At 41.0% G+C, this 18,797-nt stretch overlaps 1 protein-coding gene across 1 annotated transcript; it reads left to right on the top strand.

Moving 5' to 3' along the window:
• The first annotated feature begins 3,778 nt into the window (after positions 1-3,778).
• Positions 3,779-17,257, top strand: LOC149299223 (malonyl-CoA decarboxylase, mitochondrial-like). The gene is made up of 5 exons (XM_089486673.1): positions 3,779-4,348; positions 7,759-7,871; positions 8,277-8,433; positions 10,243-10,392; positions 16,724-17,257. The coding sequence occupies exons 1-5, from the start codon at positions 3,779-3,781 to the stop codon at positions 17,255-17,257; spliced, it is 1,524 nt and encodes a 507-aa protein (XP_089342799.1).
• Positions 17,258-18,797: the final 1,540 nt, after the last annotated feature.

Raw genomic sequence — 18,797 nt, 5'->3', positions numbered from 1 at the left:
CTTTTTTTTAATAGTCCTGTCGTTATTTGTACCTATGGACACATACGGGTATTCCTGGAGCATCATTGACAGCTTATGCAGAAATACCTTATTATTTTACCTGTGATACAAAATATAACCGATACTTCAACCAAATTTTACATACAGTTGCATGGGATGTAGCACGATAGCGTTGTCTGTGCCCTCTCAGAGAACTTTAGATAAGGTTAGAATGTAATCTACACATTTGCTATGTGGCTAGCATACGGCATAGATTTATTTATCATTATTATATATATTATATTGTATTATTTCTAACCTGAAGATGGACTGGCCATATGTTTGCTTTTGTTCAGCATGGCCTTTCTGCTAGTGCAATTTGCCACCCTCTCATTTATGATTATCCACTACAAGCTCCGACATGTATGTCCCGGCTTTTTCATTTTCACCTAATCCCTGAACCATGCACTGCCTGGGTCTTCGTTGGCCAAAATGGGGTACAACTGCATAGCTGGAGGCACTGGGGGTTTCTCGCCTATTGAAAAGTGATTACCGCTGAAGCACCAGCTAGAGTTTATGATTATCATGGGATTAAGGTCACTGTCATGTACAAATTCATGTACCAACATGTACTACTATATGGTGACTACCAGAATCACCCACGGAGGCTCTAGACATTTCATATAAAAAGTTGGTCTTCGGAGTGTTTGCCTCTTTCCGATCCATTCCAGTCCGGCCAAATGCCACCAAGAATCGTCAAAAACTGCAACGAATTAGGACAGCCTCATTCATCCTTTATACAGAGTCATGATACAAGGTCAAACATGGCTGCCTGCGACCGGTTGTAGAGCTATCGTATTTCTCCAGACCCTGGATACTTTATGTTGACACGTTATTGGAGGGACACAACGTCTGGAATAATAAATTACCCTTAAATTAAAGGGTTTTGTTGATTTGCTTTCTGGTAGCATAAAAATAATACACCCACTTTATGCAACTTTGAGAAAAGTTAAGATATTTTGAATCGCATTTTCTTTTCTTTAAAAAACAAAACAAGAAACAAGAAAAACCAAAAGCTTTGTGAGCCTCATCCTGAGTACTTTGTCAGCAGGAAGCTATTTTAGAGCACAGTAGGGAGCTCACTTCTTTTTAGTTTTCCAGTTTAAAACATTATATTTTTATCAGCAGTGTTTCATTCCCCTTAAATGTGCAGGAATTGTTTATGAAGATGGTAAAAATAGTTTGTACAGGTCTACAGGGTTCGCATCTGGAATGAAAAGAGGTCATTGCAAAGAAAACTCTCCCCCCCAAGTAAATTAGTGTTCTGTCGGCAGGAAACTATTCGGTATTTGCAGCCGGCAGAGAATAAAAAGCGGACAAAATAATTCCTATCTGCTTACCCAGAGATCTGTCGGCTAGCAAAAAGTGCGCCACAACCTCACAAATGTTTGTCTATAATTCATTAAAGCGAATACACAATTAATCTTTGCATACTGTGCTGACTGCTCGCTTCATATTCATTTTGCCACATCATGACGAAAAAAAGCATAAAACGTCACAAATAAACAGAAATATTATGATTTATGGTGTGATTTATGGTGTGATTTATGGTGTTATATTAAAAAAAACCAAAACCCATGGAAGAAACGGCAGAATGCTGTTACATTTTGAAATAATTATCTGGACATCATTATGACATAATGACCGAGAATGTGCGAGGAAATCACTCAGCTGAATATTGGAAAATGGGAAATAAAAAAAAATTTATCGCAAATATTATGGGTTTTTTTTCAAATGAAAAGAAATAAGATCGGGGACGTCGGCTATTTAAACCACCAATAAAATATTTCATTTATACTAAGCTATTTATTCCAGAAAATTATCTAATTAATTCGGAGTGCATTCTGCATCCAAACAATTACGAGCTGTAATATGACTTTAAAGATGAAACGGCAGTCCAAGGGAAAAAATACATACGGTGGCGTTTTTATTTGTATCGGTCCAGAAAAAGAAACGTAACATGGTGATGGGTGGCAGGGATATTGCCTGTAAATTACAACTAATCACCAGCGCTATGTGATGTGCGATGGAAGGGACATGGAGGCTGTAGTAGGTGTGTGTCTACACGTGACAGATTAAGGTACTTTATGAGTATAATTAAACATAATTATAAAGCTGGTGCAGCTCAACAAGTGAATGAATTATATCTGAGATGAGCAATTAATTTCATTCATCTGCAGCCTTGGATTATTCTCTCTAAACCACCATTTTTTATCTTCAGGATCTGGACTGCTGACCCCATGAGATACTGCTCAGTGATGGTGCTGCATCCACAACAGATGTAACAGTCTTACTCATATGTATTCCACAAATGACATCTTTATAAATATCCCCTGCAATACCTTTTTTTTTAATGTACATGAATGTGCCTCAAATGGGTCAAATTACCTTTGTTTCTCGTTTCATGATATACTAGCAAACGCTGATCACCATTCATTGAAAAGTCCATGTTTCCTTCTCGGCGCGGGTACTACATGGGGCTCCATGGTTTGAGATGCTGGAGATGGTTTAGCCAAGACAGGGAAATCTATATGGCTGATCGGGATGCGGTACCGCGGTATTACTTTGGCACTCCACATATCTGAAAGGAAACATACGGAAGATGATGGGAACCCATTAAACATTGCATACTTTATATACTACAAATAAATGAATTGAACTTTCTTTGGAGTACATTCTAATACATTCCGGATAGAAGCATAAAGATTAGCCCGCGGTCACTCTGCTAAATATATCTTGGCAGCATGTAACGCGTGTCATATGTTCCTTAACCTTTCCTCTAGTGCCGTGTCCCGCCAAGAAGGCTTTAGGTGAGATCCATTTTTATTCACGCGCTCGAATGCCAGAAGTATAGCCTTTAAAATGGAAATAAACAGACGGCCGATACTTTAAAACAAAAATACAGTAAGAAAGTAACAAAGGTAACCGTATGAAGCATTTTTACACCCGAGCAGCTTATTAGACTTATGGTTGCCTTTTAGCGTGTGCCAATTCATGTAAATAATAAAATGCACGTGACATCAGAATGACCTCATTTATTGGCTTCGCACATTTTAACACCTTAAAAAACCACCCAAATTACAACAAAATATTTTTTAAGAACCACATACCGTTTTTATGTCATTCAAAGGCTTTTTTGTATTTGTAATGAATATTTGTAGAATGCAGATAGCTGTTTAAAATGATTTCTTTTTTAAAAAATTAAAAAAATTAATATATATATATATATATATGATAATATTCATTATTGATGAATAAATTACTCTGAAATGACACAAAGGGTGAGGTAAACTTTGCATAATAATATATTTTAATTTGTCAGTGCATAGAGTGTGTATATATATATATATATATATATAATTTAATTTTCTATGGAAATAAATACAAAAGTGGAAACACTTGACAGTAATAATGTATCAAATAATATGTATTATCATTTAACAGGCATTAATGTTATTACAAACTTGTATTTGTGTTATAAAGGCTTTACCGCGGTTTAGTTAGTAATGACCGACTACCCAGCGGCCGTGCGAATCCACAATAATAGTTCTGCACCAAAATTCCTGTCACAGAGCCGAGTGCCTCACGCAATATGGCGGACGCGTTCCTCCGGCAGCTGTCAAAAGTCCGTGGCTCTGATTCGACGGCGGGGCAGGCGTGCGTGGCGTCAGAGCTGGAACCCGGAAGCACTGTTATTTGTTGACAGATTAGGGCAGTCTATTAGCCCGTAGTTTATATGATGCGGCTGCTGCACTTCCTCAAGCCTCAGCTCATCCAGCATGTCGCAGCTCTGGGTAACTGTGTGAGCTCCGGGCGCTGTCGGCTAAACAGGGCGTCCTGTCATCTGCTAACTGCAGAACCCCTTAAACCTGCTGTGAGACAGGGCTGCTCCATCTCCCCCACCATGGATGACATGCTGAGTAGATCTGTGCCCCCTCTGCCACCTTATGAGACCAAAGAGAAAAGCCCCCCACCCTCTGATGTGCAGAGCCTTCAGTTTATGTGCTATTATAAAGCCCTTGACAGAGGGGACAGGGCAACCTTCCTGGGCAAATTGGCTACTGAGTTTGGGGTGGATCATGCCCAAGTGACCGAACTCAGCGGCAAGGTGGTGCAGGCCCAGCAGAAGAGGGACACCGGCACGGTCCTGCAGGTGGAAGACAGGCTGAGGTATTACCTCACCCCACAGTACAAAGTGCTCTTCAGTCACATCAGTAAACTAGAAGGTGGGATGAAGTTTTTGGTGGACCTGCGAGCCGACATAGTCGAGAGTCTTGCGTCTAAGTTGGCAGACGGTCCTCACATTAGGGTAAGAAGATTTATACATGTATTTTATTGGCTGCGCCGGCCGTGGATCCAGTAGATTGATACGGATACGGTGACAGCTGGGGTTATTAAAAAGTTGCAAGAGGTTGAAAAAGTTGCCTTATCGCCATAGCAACTGTCCAATCAGCATTGTCCAATCACTGGTTGCCAAGGTGACAAGACCACTTTCTAAGCTTTTCACCAGACTCGCTTTGTTATACGTAACCTCCTTTGATTTAACCTGGACTGCAAAAAAAAAAAAAAAAAAAAAAAAAAGCCCCCCTCCTACTAAATAAAATAACTACTACTTTTCATACAAAGAATTTCCCCCGTTGCTGGGTTTTCGTCGCAGGAAACTAGCGGCGCCTTTAGCTCTTCTTTTAGACCATTTGTAGAATATTTTTTGTTTTGGTTTGTTTTATTTTGTTTTTTTTTGCCGACCTGTCAATCAAAATGTATACACGGGTGTTGGAGAGATCCCATTATAGATCAATAATTAGTAGGCATGCTGTTTCCTATTTTACCTACATTTTCCCCGTTTCTTGCCTGGCCTTTGGAGTAAATGGCCCATTACTAGGCTTTTTAACCCGCGTGTCACAGTATGAAGCGCTTCCTAATGTACGATTTAATAAGCGCCTTGCTACGCCAAGCCGTGCGCTGTTCTTGAAAATTTGGTCTCCATAGAGCGGAATGTCGCGGGGCGCCTTCCCGTGTGAATTAATATTCGTTGTTATGGGCTATGCATAAATCACAAGCTTGTTAAAAGACCGAAGGAAAAGGTTCAGCGCCGCATACATAGCACAGGGTTCTCCATGGTCTATTATCGTACATACAGTAAATATCACACGCCTAAATGCATACATTAACACGTATGTGTATAGGTGCACATATTATCTATTGCAGTATTTTAGGGTGGGGGGGAATAACTCCCATTATATTGAAATAATATAGAAACTTGGAACAATTCCTTTTCATCTGAGATGATTGCGTCCATTAATTGCCAGTTCTATATGTTATAAATTTAATGAATATATATAATATATATATATATAATATATACCGGTGTATATATATATATATATATATATATATATATATATATATATATATATATATATATAAAATACATAATATATATATATATAATGTATATATAAACAAATATGTTCTTTGTTTAACCTTCTGCATTGTACGTTTGGACACTCGCTTTTACAACAAAAGCACAATAAACTCATTCCTTTACACACAATCGCATTGAAAACATTAGATTGCGGGTCCTACTGCTTGGTGGCCATAGTTAGGGGGTCCGTGCAGAATGTGCCCCCCCCCCAGTGTTGGCATGCGAGTCCTGGTGGATGCCCGGACGGCATTTAAACAGGTAAATGACATCACTGCATCTGATTTGTGTTTATAAGATTTTATTTTGCGATTCAATAAAAAGCACATAACTCTGCATGTAATTCTGTTGCTTTTGTACCATGTAAAAAAAAAAGAAAAAAATTGAAATAATGTTATTTTCGCCGCAAGACCTTCCCGGTGAAGACGTGCGGCGTAGACTTTATTTTTATAACCCGCAGTCTGCGTAAATAAATTGGCCATTAAAGAACAGTTAGGGGCTAAGCATTTACATTACCGGAGGTGTCTTCCTCGCAGAGCCAAGGTTACCAGCGCAGAGACACAAAGTGAATGAAATCAGTCCGGATAATACAGCTCCGTTGGTTTGGACGATGGCCCGGTTACCGAGCGGTTACGATGAGATTGTACAATGCTGCTCCTGGCTACCGCTGTGTGCTCCTTGGCCTGGCTCCACTTACAGAGCATTTACACTTCTGAACGAAACAAAATACACGTTAAATAACAAAAAAAAATCTTTATTTTTCTTGAAAATGTATTAACGACAAGAAAAACCATAGAGCGTTAGCAGAGAAGGGGATTGTTGATCGATACCAGCTGGAGGTCCCAGTATTCGGCAGGAAACGGGGACTGGGGGGTTTCACCGGGAAACATACAAGGCAGTATGTTTTTTCTCCTTCCTGAATCGATGAGATAAAATAAACCAAATGCTATAAATGATGATTTATCTGCGCTTGGTAGGTAAAGAAGCTTCTGGTTCCTCCGTCATTTCGAGCCGAGGATCGCGTTGTCCTGGGAGAAACTGGTCCTGGCTACCAAAATGTCCATCTTTGAGCCCCAAATCCTTGATGCCCCTCGTTTCGTCGTTGGCTGGGTATGAGGGGATCGCAGCGTTCTACAGCCCTAAAAACATCATTAAATATTGTAAATAAAATTCATTATTCGCTGTAAATGTTGCTACATCAATAGATCACAAAGTCCACTAACAGTACCGGTCCAAAACCCTTCTACAATGTATTTAAAGAGGAATTATTTTTAGCATTTCATAGTTTATTTAATTACTGCCGTTAGATTTAGCCTTTTTTTTTTTTTAACCTTTTTTACCAGGTACCTCATTTCAAATCTAAATTAAATTCTCTTTTGCCGTTTTGTTGCATTTGTATTCAAGAAAGCAGTTTTGTTTCTTTGTTTTTGCACAATAGCCAAAAATGTTTGGCGTACAAGAAAAGACCTCTGTGTGTTTTGCGTTCCACCAAGCTCTCGAATCATCTTATTATACTTTTCTCCGTGCGTGTATATTCTGGAAATGCATTAATAGACCCTTATCGCCTTGCCCAACGCGGCTTCATCATTTCAAAAGCAAACACAATTATTCATTTTTTATGGACCCCCCCCCCCCCCATGTGCTTTTAGAAGGCAAAAAAAGGCACGGTAATATTACTCCACCCAATATACATTTTAATGGCGGATGTATACGCTGTACATTATACCAGCCGACTGATCCGCTAAGACCCCCACGGACTTTTGGGAAGATTTGGACCCAAACAATATTGTTTTATTATAATAATATAAGCACTTCCAGCCTGAAATTGTATTAATTAAGCATTTATTCTAATAATTGTAAATTGTCAGCTCTTTCAGTCTGCGTTATTAACTTGCGTGTTAAGTGGCGCCTCTTTCGCCGTTTGGTCTGGTTGCCGTGAACCCCGCCATTATTCTTTATTAGGCTTCATTTCCCTTTAGAGTTGCGCTCGGGTTTGGAGTAAACACGCGCTTCTCCGTGTGCGCCCCAATCAGGACGATAAGCAAACAGAACCTTTATATTAGAAAATAAAACAAAAAAAAGTCCTGTTTTCTTATTTGATGATGTCGAGTAGATGGTCCCATATCAGGCGATATGTAGCTGTAGAAATGCAGAGCCCGGGGGGGTAGGTGGGATTGCATAAGGAAGATCGTGTTTATGATGGGATTAATGTATGTTTTTTGTAGGGTGCAAGTTACCGGATCTGCTGTTTCATTTCAAGTGGCTGAAACATGTTTTCAGTTTTTTTCTTTTTGCAGGAAATGAGCGGCGTCCTGAAAAGCATGCTTTCCGAGTGGTTCTCCGTTGGTTTTCTCAACCTGGAACGAATAACTTGGCAGTCCCCCTGTGAGCTTCTGCAGAAGATTAGCGAGTGAGTTAAACGGGAGGTGTTGGTCGCTTGGAATTAGTGTCCACTTGGCTCCGTTCAGACACGCTTTGGGGTGTTTCGGTAGAGCAGATCAAGCATCTCAGTGTCTTATGGAGGTCCAGCCCCAGTGAGCTTTGCTGGCTAAATCAGTGAGAGAGTTTAAGAGCCACCTTACAAAATGAACTATTCATGACCCAGGGCCCGCAAAGCCATTCCTTCATACAAAGAAACCTATCGAGATTGGCCCTTCATATTGCATACAGAATTAAGTGTCAACTCCCACCTTTATGAAGCTCGTGTAGGGTCCGGTCCTCTTCGCACGAGAAGCTGTAGGAAAGGGGACAGCTAGATAGGCGTGGGAATACGGTGGCCTGTCTTTAGCTGATGATAGTCATCATCGTTTCGCAGGTATGAGGCAGTGCATCCTGTTAGGAACTGGACGGACATGAAGCGCAGAGTGGGCCCCTACCGAAGATGCTATGCGTTCGCTCACAGCTCGATGCCTGGGGAACCGCTGATCATGTTACATGTGGCATTGATGCAGCAGATTTCCGGAAGCATTCAGGTGATTGGCAAACATTGGAATCACATACATGTTGTGGGAGTGGCACAAATGGCCAGGGCACAGGATAGCCGAGATCAGCGCTCTCCTCCTCCTCCTCCTCCTCGGTCTTCAGGTTTCTAGATAAGAAGTTGCCCCTCTAGTTTGCTAAAAAGCACAACTCTCATTCAACTTGATTTATTACCTGCTATTCACTGCAGCTCTATCGGCTCTACTGGTTCCATGCAGATTCGGGCTTTCACCGGGAGGAAGGAAACTTTTAGGTGCTTTGGAACCCCACTGAGAAATGGAGATATTTTAGATGGTATTATAGGATCAATAAGAAACACTTTAGAACATGTTGTATGTTCCTATACATTAAGCATGCCCAGCCCCAGTGAGCTTCTGCTGCAGGACGAGCTTGGCCGGCCCTGTATAATGTATAATTAAGTCAGTGCATTGAACTATACGTTATGCAGGGTCCGCTCAGCCCTTCTTGTTCGAGAAACCTCTCTTCTTCCTGCCAAGTCTTTTTGTTAATAGACTCCATTGCTGTTTAAGCGCCCATAGTGATTATGGATATTGGTGCTGTATGATTTGATTTTGAGAATTATGAGTTTAGGGTCACGGATGGAAAAATCAGTAGTTTGAAAACCTATTTTTCTCTCTAATTTTCATCTGCCAAATAATATATATATACGTTTTCCTTAGCCGGGATAATAAAGCAGGTCTTTATACATTATATTTCTTAGCAGTTCAATAATTGGACGTATTGTACAATTTTCTTGCAAAATGACCGGTACTGTGCCCCCAAATTACACGGTGCCATTACTGGAACGCAGGCAGGCCAGTGTGGTAATGCGAAAGTTAAATTGTGCGGTCAAAAAGAAAACTTCAATAAGTAATGCAATCATATCTCCGGGGAGTCTGTGAATATAGAGCGTCGCTGAGGCCTCTGACTTAATAAGAAAAAGCAGCCCTTTGAAAATAATGAAAGAAAAGTGTTGCTAATTTGCTGCGCAGAAGCCTTTCACGGGAAGCGTGGGTCGGGTATGAACCCTTCCACGGACCCTGCTGGGGAGACAGGACCCGAAGGACGCATACAAAGGAAGCTATTTTATTTTAATAGGAGTCCTGATTCTTCCCATAATGGAAGAATGCGACATAAACATTGTTTCGAGCCGTATCCTTAATCGTGGATATGGAAGGGAGAACAATGAAGCTTGATACTGTACTTTGAAAAGGGATATCAGGGAAACAATGGATTTCTAGAAAAATCTCCTTCTATTGACATTTATTTATACACTATATGGACAAAAGTATTGGGACACATGACCATTACACCATCAGGCACTTTGATGACATCACATTCTAACCATATAGACATTAATATGGAGTTGGTCCTCCCTTTGCAGCTATAACGGCTTCCGCTCTTCAGGGAAGGCTTTCTGCAAGATTTTAGAGAGTTTCTGTGGGGTTTTTTGCCCGTTCATCCAGTTTGTGAGGTCAGGCAGTGATGTTGGACGAGACGCCCCGTTCCCGAAGTGTTTGATGGTGTGGAGGTCAGTGCTCTCTGCGGGCACAAAGCAAGATTCATTAAGACATGGTTGGATGAGTTTGGTGTGGAAGAACTTGACCGGCCGCACGGAGCCCTGACCTGGATGAAGTGGAATGGAGATTGAGAAACGGACCTTCTCATCCAACAACAGTGCCTGACCTCACAAACGCTCTACTGGATGAATGGGCAATATATATATATATACATTGTATATATAGGATAGCATTATGATGTCGGCTTTTAAGCATTTTTAGATGTTTTGTTTTTTCTTGCAGGCGATAGTAAAAGAAATCCCTGCTTCTGAGGTTGAAGATGGCAACAAGATAAAATCGGCCGTCTTCTATTCAATTAGTTTAACGCAGCAGGGCTTGCAGGGGGTCGAACTTGGAACTTACCTCATCAAGCGGGTTGTGAAGGAGTTGCAGGTTGGTAAAAGAAAGGTTTATATAGCTGTGATATAACGATATATGGCTATTGAATGTTGTTACGTAGCTTTAAAAATACACCATACTTCTTCATTTTTTTTTTTTTGTCATGCCTACTGATGACCTGAAATTTAGTTACAAATGTATTATTGGCTATTATCCTGCTTTTAGGAGTACTTTACACTGTTTTGGGGTAGAGCAAACTGCTCCATCTGCCCCTAAATTAGCATTATTGAGTCACTTGGGTATTTTCGTACATTTAGGCAAATGGCCCCAGATGTGCAGAATAATTTGGCCAATTTCCTGATGATTTAACCTTTTGTGTTTGCTTTGAACTCTTGCCTTTATTGGCTTTTAAATGGCTTTTTACATAGCGAACGTGCTGCCGTTATTGCTGAATAGAACTCTCTGAACCCCGCTGCAGGAATTTGTAGAGTAATAGTAATCCTTCCCTGGGTTGTTTTGCCCGATTACCGCACTCTGTAAATGCATTTGTAATTTTTTTTTCGCTCTCATTATTTAACAAAGTGCATTTACTTCTGTCTGCAAAACACATTTTTCTAATACATCTGTAGGATTTTTTTTTATCGTTTTTGTTATCAACAAAAGCCAGCTTTTTGCCACATTCACATATGTATCTGTACAATATTAGAGATTTTTACTTGGTAAGGCACAATAACGCAAAGCTTATGTTTTTTAGCAGAGGTAACATTTCACTCTATATGTCTGCCGTCAATCAGAAAGTTTCTTTCAGTGTTTTATTATATATCCTTTCCGTGTGTTTTATTTAAAGCGGAATATACCACACATAGGAAAGGCGACATGATCACTCAAGAACGCAAATTGTTTATTTACAATTCTAGCAAAAAATATTGTGTTAAATTGGATTTTTTTGTAGTATATATTATTATTATTATTAATTGTTATATATAGCGCCGTCAAATTCCGTATATATATATAATATATATATATATATTTTTTTTTATATATATTTTCCTTTTGCATTATGTTTACGTTCGGGATACAATGTGATTTGGAATTACGTAGTAACCGCGGGTTTATGTAAGGACAAGGGTTTATGGCCATAGTCCATGTAATCAAGTCTGTAATTTGCCATCTTTAAAATTATGGAAAGCACTGCTTTCCAAGTCCAGCTCTCAAGGGTTTATCGCGGAATTGCAAACCTGAATATATTGCTTAATGATCTGTACAAAAACTTTATTTCATCTTAATTAGAAAAATACTAAAACCCTGGCAGTCGGATAGCCCAGGAGGAGAAGTCTAATATTGAACATTGGTCAGCGTCGGAACAAATCACTTTGCCAGAAACAGGAACAAAATAAAAATAATAATCCATAAACTCCTCACCCCAAAGGCTTGCACTTGTTCCAAAGGTTTAATGAATATATTCTCCAGAACTAAATTAAGAAAGCTGTAATTGAATAGGAGACTTGTGCTTTATAAATATTATATATGTTTTTTTAACGTGATCCATTTCAATGGGATGCCTGCTGTGAACTACCCTTGAACGCCATCATAGAAAAGATGTACACACGGATTTGTTTGCTCGCCTTCTAGAAAGTTCTATTGTCCGCCTGCCAGTCGGGAGAAATTAAAACGGGCCGACAAGGTCAGGGACTCAGAAGAGATTTATCTTACTACAGGAAATATTAGTTTCAGTAAACTTTGTAACCTCTGATTTAAGAGGATTTCGTTCGCTTTTCATTCTTATGCAGTGCAAGATTTGATGTATTTTGGCCGGGTTTTATCGAATGAATGATTTTTGCAATATGAACGGAATCGTTGATAAGATTCTTTCGCCGAGCCTTGGAGAATCTATTTTCTCCAATGCTTATCTGCTGAACGCAGGACAGAGATATTCAATAATCCGGGAGAGACTATAAATAGCTTTTAAATCCTTACAATAAACGGGAAATATATATCTATATGAAATATATATTTTCTTTGAATTAAATCTTTGTTGAAAAAAGGTGGACACTTTAAGTGCCCCCCATTCTCTCTCATTGACAAGGCTGCATCTGAAATAATCGCCAGCCCCTTCACCTCCTAAAGAATCCGCCGGTTTCGGTCTACATAACGTTAAAAGGCTGCGTAAAGCTTTTGCTTTCCGGACACCCTCATAATCAGCCTTTTAAATTGAATTCTTTAGCGTCCGCAGCGTCCATCGGTGCCGCACAGCCCCCCGTCTCCTCTGTATTACTGCGTGGACTAGATTAGCAGCGAGATCTTTAATCACCGTAACGAGCACAAGCCCTGCGGCCCCCGACAAGATTCATTACCTTTAGGATCCCACAAAGAGTGTCAGCGTGTGGTAGGTTCCTTGCGAGAATGTAATGGTGTCTATAGCCGTGTGAGCTGTCCGTGGTGCTGAATCTCCAGCCTTAGCTAGACTGGATTGGAAGGGCTCATCGCTCCTTGTGGGCCAGAATGCCTCAACATCTCTTAATATTGTTGTCAAACTGTATATTTCTTAGCTTTATTGCTGTCCTATTTTAGTAGCGCTATATAAAAGGTAATGTAATGTACCTCCCTTGGCAAAGGCATGGGTCAAAACAGGGGGCATTGGCAAGCGTGGCAGTGGGCTGCGAGCCCAGCAATGGGGGCTTAGAATAAGCTGTGACTTGGTTATCAGGATTCACTATTAGATTGAATATTTCTTTTCTGCAGCGGGTCCTCTATGCAGTCCATGAGCAGTAGTGGATACCTGGGACATGTGTAAGGAGTCTGTGGTTGGAGATATATGCCATATTCCTGTACTGTTTGATAAGATGTGTGTGGCTGTGAATACCGTATGTAGTTCAGGTTAATGTTAAGAGAAGATCTAAAGAGTGTCCAGAACTTCACGTGTAGAGAGACTGCAGCTTCCGATCGTATACTCACTTTTTAACCCCTCCATCACTGTGTAGGAATCCGCAGTCGCCCCCCGTAGCTTACTATGCTGTCCTGTAGTGGTAGGAGTAGCGGTACGAGTTTCCTATTTCCCTGTGATATAAAGTAATCCGAGTGACATTTAGAGCTGCCAGCCCCATCAAGACATCAAAAGCCTGCTTCTTCTGTCATTTCTTTGTGAGCGAGATGAGTTATTTTGTGTCTGCGGCGTGATTTTTGTTTGTTAACCTCGTCGGATCTGGAGCAGCCCCCCGAATCCCGTGTTGTTCTGGTAACGAGGAACGAGCTGTTGCAGGACATTGTGCGTCGGGGAGCTTTCACAAATCCTTTAAATGCAGTCGCACGTCTGTCTCACGCACGCAGCTGTCTGTCATGTTGGTCGACGCGGCAGTCCCTTCGAAACAGATGGGCTTTCAGGGTGGGATGATGTTGACAGTCGTAGGATGGCTGACATCTTGCGCGTGACGTTGACAGTTTTGGATTCATAACAAAGAAAGCCTGATTCTACGGCCCTCTTCTTAAACAATCAGATTTCACTGGACTACTACCCCTGCTAGCTGAGAACAGGGGGAGGGGGTAGATTGGCAGCTCCTGCTTAATATTGAATATTTTTATAATACAATAAACTACAGAAGTAAATCAGGAAGGTCATATCACTTAACTGGCATGATACAGACCTTTCAGTCCTGATGCTCTGTAGAATGCCTCGTTGGTGCACCTCCCCAAGCTTCATTTTCACTCCTGTTTTGTTCAATTGAATGGCTGTGGGTTTTATGCCACGACACACTTTATAACCGATAGAATCTATAGGAAATAATATACGCTGGGCATTCTCGCCCGTTGTTGTCCGAAGCCGGGCTTCCTTTCATATTCAGAGGGTCAGCCCGCAAAGGTGATGAGACTTCTCCCCTCGGTTGTCCTCCTTCTTTGTTGTCCTCTGTTTACTTTGGCTCGTATGCTGTATTCTTTAACGTTTTGAACATTTGCTTTGTCATTTAAAGTTTTGGCTTTTCAGGAGTATCTTTATGAATGGCTGCACCCATTTCACCGATGACTCCTCGCGGAGACATTATTTCGTACGTCTTCTCCCAGTTTTTTTTAGCGGAAATCGGGATTTATGATATTTACAGTAGGCATCGTTCGCGTGGCCTTGTACTCATCTCACCGGCTTGGTAATTACACGACGTGGCGTTTTGAAATGGCAGAGAAGCTGCGGGACCCACTTACACCTCTGTAGGGGCCGTTCCTTTAATGATATTAGTATTTTGAGAAATGGCTAAATATTTATAGATCCCAGCGAGGAGCCTCGTCAAGGAACATGCTTAATGCATTAGCTGGTCGCATAACTTTATGTACCTCCCAGAACTCGTTTTCCGCCGAGGCTAATGTACCCCCTTCAGCCATGAATGAAACATGAAAAACATTTTAAGGTTTTTAAAAGGATGTTTTTTCAATAAGCATTCTCTTTTATTTGTCTTGCCTGCCTGTATTCTGTCTAATGATATAATATATCCTTTACGTTACATTTACATTTGGCAGGGGTTTCCTTCATCGGGGACTAGGTTGGGAACAATGGCAGATTCATGGAGACTTAGAATTTGCCGGCAGAAAAATAAAATCGGGGGGGAAAAATAAGACAATCAACATTCCATAAATACCATGGGGACAGACTTATCTGCGTCTCCTGTAACGAGCGCTGGGGTCTCGCGGCGTCCCTCGGCTAAACATTGTTGTTCCCGAAGTTGCGGTGTTTGGCTGGTAATTTATGTAATTACATCGTCTCCCGAGCCGTATCAGCCTAATTAATTTGCGTCCTGTGTCTGGACGGGGAGAGAGGTGGCTGCGCTTTTCATAATATAAAATCATTAATTGCCGCGGCAGCCTGGGATGCGCCGTTACAGAAACAGGACCGGCGCTCGCTCGGAATCTAAACTAATCTCTTCTCGCTTTAGAAAAAAAAAGGATTTATTTGGTGAAATTATTTTTTTTTTTTTTAGAAACTTCTACGTAGCCTCATTTGATCCAATGCTGGCCCCAATGCATACATTTGGGTTCTATGTGCCGAATTACAGACGCTTATCTCTTATCTTATCTTATTGGAGGCTTTATGTGGCTATTAGATTATCAAAATATCGTATATACACCTTGTAGAAGTAATTTTTCGGACATGCGCAGGTAACAGGAACACCTTTTTTTTATTTATTTTAGAGAATTGGGTTGGGATGAGAGGTGTTCGTTATCCAAACCGAAACATTCTCCGCAAAGCAGAAGGCACGATTAAAACACAATCTGGAAGGGTTTTATTTTAGTAGCTTCATTGTGAAAAAAACCGCAGATTTCATTATCACATCCAGACGGGGAGGTATTTGCTTATTTAAGGCCGTTAAGATATATTTTTAATGAAAATTTCCTTTTTGCTGTTCCTGCCGCTGCTAGACATGTTACTGATAGAATCGCAAGCTATTTTGGGTCTGTGCGGTTTTTACTGCCTTTGTTTAGGAAAATAGACTGTTCTGCGTTCCAAACTTCAAAGCAGGCCGGTAAAGTCTGACTTTAGGAACTACGGTCGGAACTTTAAACAGCAACGTCCGGACCGCCCATCCTTAGGCTTCCCGTAGCCGTTTACTACGTAAGCCTTTATAATTATATTGTGTTTTATAATTAGTTGGGCTTAGCAGAATTAAGTCTTATTTATCCATCGCCAGCTTCTACACTGATTGCGGACATTGCACGGGCCATATGTGGTGGCACCGAGGATGACCCAGAAACAATATATATAATTGAACGTATTGCATCCGCATACACATACACATACTGACCTTGGGAAAGTCGGTTGTGTTCCTAATGTGTAAAACGTCTTACAGTGTGATATCCACAATGCATTTGTCAGGTAAAACATTTTATATACGCTTATTACACATTAACCAACATGCAAAGGCATAGGCTGAATAAATGAGCCTTAGAAACGGCCATTTCCCTTCTGGCTTGGTGCCGAGTGGCATATAGACCAGTGCATCCCTCAGAATGATCGTTCCTATAATAAATCAGCAAGAACCTTTCATATGCATACATCACCTAAAACATAGGAGGCATCTTTAAAGCGGCGGCTTATCGCGACTGAAAAATGAGGCAGACTGTGACCTTCCAGGCGCGTATATTATCAGGAGGCTGTGGAGAAATGCTATCTAATCAGAACAGGACGAGTGCCCTGCACGGCTATACTGTGAATTAAATTGAATATTTTAAAGAAACAGAAACAGCATTCTTGACTTCACTAGATCCCGAGTACGTTACGAACTTCTATACAATAGGTAGGCATGATTTGGGCTGAAAGACGCTCGTGGGCAGGCGGTTCACAGATTCTGTATTTAACACGCATTAGACTTTTTGTCTAAATCACTGCATTCTGTCTTTATTGCAGGCAGAGTTTCCGCAGATCGAAGAGTTTTCCAGCCTGTCACCCATCCCTGGCTTTACCAAGTGGTTGGTGGGGGTGCTCAACTCCCAGACTAAAGATGGCGGCAAGACCGAGCTGTTTCTGGAGTCAGAGTGTAAAGAGATTTCGGACATTGTTGGCGGACCAGCTTCTGAGTCCCTTAAACGTCTTTTTAACAGCAACGAATGGATGAGATCTGAAAGACTGGTCAAGGCCCTGGAGGCACCATTAATGAGACTCTGCTCTTGGTACTTGTATGGGGAAAAGCACCGTGGTTTCGCCTTAAACCCTGTGGCAAACTTCCACCTGCAGAATGGAGCCATCATGTGGCGTCTAAACTGGATGGCAGACACGAGTCCCCGCGGGGCCACTGCTTCTTGCGGGATGATGGTCAATTACCGTTACTTCTTGGAAAACACAACTGCCAACAGCGCTAAATATCTAAGAACAAAGCACATTGAGGCCTCGGAACAAGTGCTGAATCTGGTGTCGCAGTTCAAAAGGCACAGCAAGTTATAAGATGAGATGTATTAGCAAGGCGAACGCAATTAAAAAAAAAAAGGACTTCACAATATATGGTTTTGTCTGTAAAGTGTATCGATGGTTGTGTACAGGATGAACTTAAGATTTCTCAAGGTTTGTTCTCAAGTAGGGTCTCGTAACGTGGAGCTGTGAAGAAGACATGACTCCTTCCACCTCAGGCGGTCTTGGAAAGCCCACTGAGGTCACTTGAGGATCGACGTTAAGAACGGAACACTGCCTTATCTTTCAGAATGTCGGCACGCTGGCTCTATGCGGAAGATCATGAAATAATCATCCACGTTTCCCATTACTGTTTTCAGTTTCTTCTAACCTGAGTAAAAAGGTCAGAAACATACACGAAGAGCGGCCTTACACATTCTGTACAAACCAAGACCCAGAAGCATTACTAGTATAAACTTTCACAACTTTGGTTTCTTCACGTTACGATCTGTCCAATGCTGGCACTCTAGAAGCTTGGAAGATCTACTAGATCCCAAGTGACCCAGAGTGCCGGTACAAGCACAAGGTTTAGAACTGCATTAAATCTTCTTGTGTTTAAATGTGTTCTCTTGGATGACCTGCTACCTTTTAAATACTTTTTAGCTTCCTCTCGTGGCTGGTGTTAGTTTACGGTTTGTCACCTGGAAGAAAACATACAGCTATCGGTTGAGTCATCACATCACGTCGCGTTATATTCCGGAAAGGTGCTGAAGTGCCAACACACCTTTAAGTGCTGAGGTTTTACTATCTCTTCGGAACCGTGTGAATTGCCAGTATGGAATCTTACTGCACGACACATCGTTCGGCAACACAAATCAACTGGCTCAAAGTTGCTCCTTTACTTTTCTAACCTTGAAGATTGACTTGCTCCACTTTGGTTTGGATAATGCCGCTATGTAATATATGACTTCTGCCAACTCTGTGTATATTTGAAGTTCAAACAACGCGAGTTGATGCCGGAAGCCGACTTGATATTCAGACATTCAGCGCTAACATGAAGAGACTCGTACGTGGCTTTGTATTACGGCAAAATCAATATGGCGTTTTATAAGCAGCTGATCAAAAGGACAATAGTTCCCTGTGATACATCAGCAAACACCAGCGAGTGGATAAAGTTCTCCAGGATGAAAGACACAGTAAGTTATCATCGCAGCCTCCTCCATTAAATCAAAGGCTGGAGAAAACTCTCTAGTGCCGTTCTACAAGTTTTGATGTATTCATTGCTTAAGACAATGGAAGTTTCTAACTCGGCTGAGAGGTTTTTCCGATTTAGGTCAACAGAAGACAACATAAAGTAAAGTGACTCTGGTGTTTGTCTCCAGTTTTCGGTGTTGTGCAAATCTGGTGACTTCTTGGTTGTGCAGAAATGTTTTTAATGAAGAAACTGTTGGCTGTTCTGCTTTAATTGGATTTGGTTTTTGTGTAACCACAATTTGGAAGTTTGTTCTGTTTTTAAATAAAGATTTTCACCTTCTGACTATTTAGAAATACTTTATTTCAGTGCTCTTGGAAAACAAAACTGTATTTAAATGCGTTA

This window comes from Sceloporus occidentalis, unplaced genomic scaffold (assembly GCF_023333645.1).
Source record: "Sceloporus occidentalis isolate IW3139 unplaced genomic scaffold, rSceOcc1.0.p SCAF_29, whole genome shotgun sequence".
Taxonomy (NCBI): Eukaryota; Metazoa; Chordata; class Lepidosauria; order Squamata; family Phrynosomatidae; genus Sceloporus; species Sceloporus occidentalis.
The sequence above is the reverse complement of the archived record's forward strand: the minus strand, read 5'-3'. Positions and strand labels throughout refer to the sequence as shown.